This window comes from Clupea harengus, chromosome 13 (assembly GCF_900700415.2).
Source record: "Clupea harengus chromosome 13, Ch_v2.0.2, whole genome shotgun sequence".
Taxonomy (NCBI): domain Eukaryota; kingdom Metazoa; phylum Chordata; class Actinopteri; order Clupeiformes; family Clupeidae; genus Clupea; species Clupea harengus.
Window position 1 is genome coordinate 24,691,992 of NC_045164.1, and position 8,728 is coordinate 24,700,719.

General features: G+C 42.7%; 2 protein-coding genes across 2 annotated transcripts in view; both read left to right on the plus strand.

Annotated features, from left to right (window-relative positions):
- LOC105893459 (deleted in malignant brain tumors 1 protein-like) overlaps nucleotides 1–3,887 on the plus strand; it is a 33,379-nt gene extending 29,492 nt beyond the window's left edge. Inside the window, exons 18-23 of the mRNA XM_042709623.1 lie at nucleotides 133–283; nucleotides 434–645; nucleotides 861–1,036; nucleotides 1,529–1,923; nucleotides 2,791–3,035; nucleotides 3,312–3,887. Coding sequence (XP_042565557.1) covers nucleotides 133–283; nucleotides 434–645; nucleotides 861–1,036; nucleotides 1,529–1,923; nucleotides 2,791–3,035; nucleotides 3,312–3,370 — 1,238 coding nt within the window. The 3' untranslated portion in view covers nucleotides 3,371–3,887. The remainder of the gene's footprint in view (nucleotides 1–132; nucleotides 284–433; nucleotides 646–860; nucleotides 1,037–1,528; nucleotides 1,924–2,790; nucleotides 3,036–3,311) is intronic.
- Nucleotides 1–8,728, plus strand: part of LOC122133426 (CUB and zona pellucida-like domain-containing protein 1) — a 28,087-nt gene that overhangs the window by 10,390 nt on the left and 8,969 nt on the right. The window lies entirely within an intron of this gene.

Sequence of the window (8,728 nt, forward strand, 5' to 3'; positions counted from 1 at the left end):
ATTAAATCCATAAGGTAACAGTGACCTTAAGAATGCCGGAAATGTCTAAGATGAAACTGACTCGCCACACTGTGTCAACAGATAATTATTATTCAGTTATTCAGAGTATGCATTTCTCATTTTTTGTTCCAGATGTTAATCCACAATGTGGAGGGTACCTTAGTGGTTCTGGATCTTTCTCCAGCCCCTACTATCCAAACTACTATCATGACAATGCCCACTGTGTGTGGAGGCTGTCCGCTCCCTCTGGGCAGAGGATCTTCCTATCATTTTCAGACCTGGAGTGAGTGAAGGGAACAATGATTTAATTTCCTGGTTTTGTTCATTTACATTTCAATTGGTTAAAGCACACTATTGTTGCCAAAATGACACACAGGCCACAAAGCCCTCACAACCGTGTGACAAAAGCTAACCATATGATTTTCCTCTTCAGGCTGGAGAGCTGCTGTAACTGTGACTACATCACCGTGTATGACGGCCCCTCTGTAGGCTACAATCAGCTGGGTCAGCTCTGCCACCACAACTCCTCTCTGGATACCTTCCACTCCTCCTCCAATCACATGACCGTGCTCTTCAAAAGCGACAGTTCAGTAGGGAGGCGTGGCTTCCGGGCAGAATTCATTAGCTCCCTGCCAACTGATAAAGGTGAGTGACATCTGGGAGTCCTGAATGAGCCACTGCACAGCATCACTTCTCCTTCTCCACTCAAACTCAAACTCATTTTTCAGAGTGATCTACTCTGAAGAAAAACTGCTCAGAGCATTTGGCTACTGTAAGATCATATGACTGAGGTCTGTCTTATGTACATTATAAAAGTATATAGTATAAAAAATATATTTTGTATTCAACCCTTTCTATAGGCAGCGTGCAGTGTTCCTCAGACAACATGAACATTGTCATTTCAAGATCTTTCCTGAGCTCTCAGGGATACAGTGGTCATGATCTTTATATCAATGATGAGCGCTGTCGGCCAACTATCAACAGTTACCAGGTGGTGTTTAACTTCCCTCCCAACGCCTGTGGAACTGTGAGAGAGGTATGTCACTCCACATTCAGATATAAACAGTGATATTAGAACTCAAGGTACTCTTTACACCCCAAATCCCCAAAAGGAGCACAAAGTGTCACATCAATAGACAAATGTTTAAATTAATCTTTGCACACCAGAAAAGGGGTTACTTCTGACCAACACAAAAATGATCTAGTCAACAGATTCGGCCATGAAGATAGTATTTATTTTTATTTATACATGGACTGGACTGGAGTTGAGAGATCTTTGCAACTGTATTCAGCTACATTGAACACCGGCATTTAACACTCTTAGGCTATTTAAAAAATATCTCTCTGCATATTACAAAATCTGTCATATTACAACTTTCAATGTCTTTTTTCCGAAATGTTAGTCATGTACATTGGATATACAGTGCATATATGGAGCATATATAGCATAAATATAGTTTGATGTTTTGCATATATTAACTGAATCATTTCCATTTCTTTTGAATTCCCCCCCCCCTCTTCTGTTCAGTTTGAAAGAGGTCGGGTAATTTATCAGAATGCCGTGCGGGGATATAGAAACTGCTCTGGGGAGTTCACACGTCAGTCGGAGTTCAAGTTGTCTGTTGCCTGCCACATGGAAGAAGACTCTGTTTCACAGATAATGTATGTTGCATCAGAGACATCTGACTTTAACATCACTGGAACTGGGCGTTTCAACACCACCATGGCCTTCTTCACCTCCGGAAGTTTCTACCAGCAAATCTATGAGAGTCCCTACTATGTCTCTCTTAATGAGTACATGTATGTTCAAGTAAGCCTAAGGAGAGATGACAGCAGCCTCGTCCTCTTCCTGGACACATGTGTGGCCTCACCAAACCCACATGACTATGCTGACTACCGCGCCTATTATCTACTGGTCAATGGGTAAGACTACTGGGGTAGACATTTCTCATCCCCCTCCCTCCTTTCCAAGTGTTTATCCACTGTGGCAGTGGTTCCCAAACTTTTTACAGTCCCGTACCCCTTGAGACATTCAATCTCCAGCTACGTACCCCCCCCCCCTTTCACCTTTTAGGTGTATTCCGTTTTATTCCGTTTCGGCTCATTTTGTTCACCCTGAAGTAGATTGGAGGCTTAAAATGAGTGAATAATATGTTGTTGTTTGCCAGCCATCAACAGAACAGAAGACTTAAAAACATTATTTGCAGGCGAAAGATGAGTGAAATAATTTTACAGGCTGTCGCAAAGGTGTGTGTGTCAACCGTTGAACAGGGGGGTGTGGCTGGAGCGGAGTTCAGCACAGACGTGACATTTTCTCAGTGATTTTGTTTTTTAATTAATGCTTGTTTATCGTTGCGATCGTTGTTGTGTTTATTAGAAAGAAATACACCCTTGCAGGGCAAAATACAGGGGAATTTTTGGCGATTTTGATGCACAAAATGATGTTTCCGTCTGAAAGTTGCAATTCTGTTTCAAACATTCCGCGAATTCCGTCCGTTTTCCGTTATCGCGGAAATTTTCTCCCCGCGTACCCCCTGAACCACTTCCCAGTTTGGGAACTGAGGCACTGTGGTAATATGGCAACACAAATTAAAGTGCCAAACCGATTTGTTACGGTTGGTTAATGAAGTATGTCTACCAGGTGTCCAAGTGACAGCACTGCGTGTTCAGCCGCTGTTTCTGACAATGTTATTATCTGTGTTCAGCAGACATGTTTCTGACACTGTTATTCTCTGTGTTCAGCAGTCATATGACAATGACACTGTTTCTGACACTGTTTTTCTCTGCCAGGTGTCCAAGAGACGACACGTTCTCCACCCACGTGAGCGGTTCTCGGAGTTACGCACGGTTCAGCTTCCAGGCTTTTAAGTTCCTGCGGGCACACCCCTCTGTGTACTTGCAGTGCAAGGTCCTAATCTGTCCCGCCAACGACTACAACTCCCGCTGTCGCCAGGGTTGCCGCACCCGCAAGACTCGAAGCCTGGGCTCTCAGCACCAGATGGCCATCATGGTGCTGGGGCCTATCACGCTGAAAGGTTAAATGCCAACTCTACTTATGCCCTTTTTTATACAAAATGGAAAACTAATTCTGTTCTTCACTAAGCATAGTGTTAGATGCTTGTGTTAATATGGTTAACATGGTAGACCATTGCAGACTACGGATTTACAGTATCTGTCAATAAATACAAATACATATATACCAGATTAAATATTCTGCATATTTATGTCATGAATATAAGAATGTACAAGAACATATCAGTAGCTACTAGAGGATTAATGAACTGAACCAAGTCTGACTCTTCTGTGTTTAGATGTGGAGAAGTCTGCAGTGGAGAGGCTTGAGGACAAAGTGGCTAAGGTCGATGCCTGAAGACACCACTAGTGTTCTCATCAGTCCAGAATAATCACTAATTCAATCTATCATCATTTCCTGCCTACAAATCATGTCTGTCATGATGGCACTCTGATGCCTTTCTGAACATGTCTTTCTTTCTTTCTTTTGTATAACTTTGTGCCTCAACAAAATTATTAAGGCATTCCAAAAGACAACAAGCAGAGTTGGGCATGATTTTTTGAGTGCTGTTCATCCAGCTGGGCATTAATCATGGAAACACTGTATTTCGTAATAGTTTGATCAGTCTTCGTCAATCTCACGCCAATAAGCCTTGAAAGTTTGTAACCTTGAAAACCTAACTCAGCTAGCTTGTAGTAAATTACACTGTCCAATGTAGTATATTAAGCATGTCACCAACAACATGTTATTAGATTACACATACTCCACATTCAAACGCTTGGAAAGCAATGCATATGGGCTGAAAAAATGTATCATTCTTTGGTTATGCAGTGTTCATCTCCAATGTCACAATAAATACAACTATGCACAGTCATATTTGTGTCAAATCTTGTGATATTACTCTACCTTGTCAGTCGACATGCTTCTTTGGCTCCTGCTGTTGTCTTTGCCGGATCCATATCCATCCATATCCTTCAGCTTGTCAACAAATACATGTGTACACTGTCCATTAGGTCCTAATGTTTATGGGGTCTCAAAGAGTGATTTGTATTTACGACAGTGGCGTAAAAGTGAGCTACACTCCGCAACTCTAGGGGGAGCTCAGTAGCTAAATATAACAATTCTTGAGTAATGGTGCCTTAAATGGGCGAAACAAATAAACTACAACCAATATCACAGAAAAACTACACCCATCACAGAAGTAAGGGTAAATGGTGGGAGAGAAAGAACATAAAAATAATACAGAGATAAGATGCTAAACACTGACATTCAATACTCTGGCCTGGTATGCAGAACCAAGTGGCTCAAGTTATGATTTACACAACAAGCAGCGAAAAGGCACTATTATTATTATTATTATTATTATTATTACTTTTATACAATGCACAAGGGAACTCATGCATCCATAGTGAGCAAAGCCATCCCAACAGCTGGCCCCATGACTTTACAGTCTGACATCTGCCGGTCAGCACGTTCAGCCTGACACACTGAAAACACTGTGGATCATTTAGATGCTGCCATGAGATACTGAACAACAGTCAGCCAGGCAAACTGAGACCTAATAGGACAAGGGGTCAAAGGGGGGAAAGTACCAAAGAGCAACTGGCACACTCTCTTCCATTAAAATTTGAAAAATTTGAAGATTTTTGTCAATAAAGTAGTGCAAGTGCTTGGATGAGTCTGTCCCTGGGGAGATGTGCCCATATGTTTGCCACTGAGCACAACGACTGTAAAAAGCACACACAGCTTGGCATCTTTCACTTACTTTATGAAGGAATGAAGCCAAAACTGGTCTGCCATTTTGGCACAACTGCAGCCACAGTCAGGCGGGCGGCAGGGGGGGGAGGGGGGACGGATGGGGGGGCCCCAACTACCCCTAACCAGCTTTGGGGGGGCCCAGCTTGCAAAAGTTTGAGAACCCCTGGCCTAGAGTTTTTTTTCAGCGTGAGAAATACGATGTGTGGCGGGAGTGCGTGACTAAAGACCGAAATGAGTGACTGTCACGCTCAATGCGTGACACTTGAGAGCCCTGAGATAGCTAACTAACAGTGATCTTGGCTTATTGATAGCTACTTACTCTCTGGGTGGAAAACTTTGACATTTATTTTTCACTCTTCTGGGCAACGGACATAGTATAGATAATAATACGAATGAGTTTGCAAATATATTGTGCAAAATAATTTTTTCTAACAGGCAATTAAAATTAACAAAATATTGTGAAACGAGAAATCGTTGCCATCGAGAAATACGAGAAAATCGTTGCCATCCTTCATCTTCTTTTTCCCTGCTTCACCTGCAGGTTGAGTTGAATGAGGGTTTGGTGCCACCAGCTAATGCCAGGGAGAGTGTAAACAAACTCCAGAGGAAGGCATTCACAGCTGTAGTGACAAGAGCTCAAGCAAAAATGGGCCAGAAAAAAGAAAATCTGCAGACCTTTCAGGAGGGCCTAAAAAGTGAAATTCCAGAGGGAAAAACTGCATCAAACACAAGTCCTCCTCTTCCAAAAAGGAAACCTGCTGGCTGGGAAATCAAAAAGCTTGTGGAAAAGAGGAACTTCAGTAGGTTGTCCAAACTGGTCAAGGTCATCGGCTGGGTGGGGCGAGCAGCACATAAGTGGCGCGAGAAGAAGGGCCAGACCAGAGGTCCGTCAAAGTGGGAGGCAATGTCTCTCAAGAAAAGGACCAAGGGAGTGGCTGGGACCCTTCTCAGAACGAGGAAAAAAGCCTGGGTGAGTGACTTCACAACCATGGACCTGTTCGGCCCTTATGAAGTGAAGAAAAGAGTGAGACGCAAAGTGTGGGGAATTGTGTTCTGTTGCATGGCCTCCAGAGCCATACACACTGATGTGGTGAGTGACCAGTCATCAAAAGGATTCCCGCTGGCATACCAGAGGTTCACTTCACCTAGGGGATTCACTCAGGAAACTGTGTTCAGACCCTGGCACTAACTTTGTTGGGGCCAAGCCATGTCTGGACCAAGTGAACAAGTCTGAGGCTTGAGAGACTGGTGTGACCTCCCTGGGTTTGAAAAACCAGGAGCTCAAGTGGGAGGTGTTGAGTTGAAATGAACATTTCGGTTGTCTGTGCTTAAACAACTGCAAGTCCCACAATGCACCACTAGCAGGTCAGTGCAGCCTGCTCATTATTTTAAGTGGGAACACCTGAGAAGGAAAGGAGGTCTCAGTAAACACTCCAGCAAACATTTCAGCAGAGAGAGAGACACACGAAAAGGATCTACTCGTGGTGCAACCAAAGAAGCCACTGATACCACTGAAAGAGTCAGTGATACAGAATTGAGGAGAAACTATGAGATTGGAAACACATCTCAGGTTTTGCCAGCTATACAATCTCATAGAAAACCTATATGGATCTATACAGAATAGCAGTTAACACAAAATATCTACTTACACACAAATAATGTCAAAAGTTCAAACGCAAATGATGAAGGCTCTTCAAAGAGGAATTCAGCTGCATGTAAATAAACGTCTTCTTCGTTCTATTCCACCATGGCTATATCCACACGCTTGAGTTTGGTGCTTATTTATTTATTCAATGCCATTTGCAGTGTTCGTGTAGTGCTTTTATTAATGTTAGGACATCACGATGCCTCATAGAATCATGACTATAAATGTGAAACGTAATTGTTTATGATACAAATATTCTCATTATTTTTCAACACTTAAACACATTGTTTTACGTTTATAATTAGCACCGCTTGTGTTGTGCTTTTATTTAATATTACTATATTATTCCAAATTATTTATTTGTGTTTACAATGATTGTCTGGGGGGACAACTTTATGGTAGGGGGGGGGGACACGTCCCCCCTGTCTCCCCCGGGATCTCCGCCTATGCCCCCATGTGTCATCAGTGACCTCTAGGAGATCCCCCATGTGAAGCCAGCTGCTGCTGGTAACAATATGACGAGCACTTCTGCACTTGAATATAGCAATGCCTTGCAGGCAGAAGCTGCCGTTCCCTCCCTAAGTGTAGAAAACTGAAGGCATCCTGAGCAGCTTTGTCCCGTGGTGTGGTTGAGCAAGAGCACATTTTGACGCACACCCTCCCATCTATCCTGCATTGTGAATATCAGTCAGGGAGTATACCCCTCTCTCTCGCTTCAGACCAATGTGTATAGCAGCATGACTCATTGTTTGTGCTTTATTGTGCACAGTGCAATGACTGTGAAAAGCATGGACAGTGTATGTTCAGTCCAAAGTGAAGCCAAATGTGGTTTGATTCTGAATGCAGAAAGCACTTACTGTTCAGACTGTGGCTGCAATTGTGCCAAAATGGCAGACCAGTTTTGGCTTCATTCCTTCATAAAGTAAGTGAAAGATGCCAAGCTGTGTGTGCTTTGTACAGTCGTTGTGCTCAGTGGCAAACATATGGGCACATCTCCCCAGGGACAGACTCATCCAAGCACTTGCACTATTTTATTAACAAAAATCTTCACATTTTTAAATTTTTTAATGGAAGAGGGTGTGCCAGTTGCTCTTTGGTACTCTCCCCCCTTTGACCCCTTGTCCTATTAGGTCTCAGTTGGCCTGGCTGACTATTGTTCAGTATCTCATAGCAGCATCGAAATTATTCCTGTTGACATTCTGCGTAATTAGCAAGTATGTGACAGTGCATGGATGAAAAAACACAGTTGTTATTGCTGTGATTGTTTAAAACTCACTATCGAAATGCAGTGTTTCCATGATCAATGCTTAGCTGGATGACCAGCACACAAAAAAAGCATGCACAACTCTTGTTTGTCTTTTGGAATGCTTTAATAATTTTGTTGAGGCAAAAGGTTATGAAAAGAAAGAAAGACATGTTCAGAAAGGCATCAGAGTGCCATCATGACAGACATGATTTGTAGGCAGGAAATGATGATAGATTGAATTAGTGATTATTCTGGACTGATGAGAACACTAGTGGTGTCTTCTGGCATCGACCTTAGCCACTTTGTCCTCAAGCAGTCTTCTCAACCAGTGGGCAAGGGCGCCGCCCCTCCTAAAATTGAGATGAAAAAAAAAAAAAAAAAAAACATTATATACCAAACAATTAAAATAAGAAATGTACTGTGTTAACGCGTTAAATGTGTGTGGGAGACCGCAAGCCCCTGTCAACAACCACTTAAATGTGACCAAATATAATATATTGCCATTCGTTATCACTGAGATAAGCCCCTCCTCCCTGGTGGGGCACCGGCCAAATGGAAGTCAATGGGAGCTCTCATACTTTTCACATACATTTGAGCAAGGACAGCTTCTCATTGGCACTCTGAGATTCTTCTGAATGAAGAGTGCGTTACAAATAAAATGCATTATTATTATTATAATATGTGGAACTTCAGCGAAACAGACAAGTTTGGATACATATTTTGCGCCGTCCGCCACAAGCTCGTTGTCTGCGGCACAACAGGAGGCCTGCACGCAAAAATTGATTTTGTTCATATGGACATGAGGCCGATCAGTGTGGTGGATGGGATAGGCTTCAGGGAGTTCTGTGAAGCACTGGAACCGAGGTACTGTATCCCTAGCCGTGGAACAGTCACCAAAATAATTGTAAAATTGTATAACAGAGTGTGCCTCATTTTATTTAACGTTAACAGAAACATTGCTAGTGTGGGCTAGTCGCTACTGTACTGACTGTATATTGCATGCATAAAATAGACTAGATAGGCTACAACAGCTTCATACACTGGTTTGATTATTTGCCATTTCATG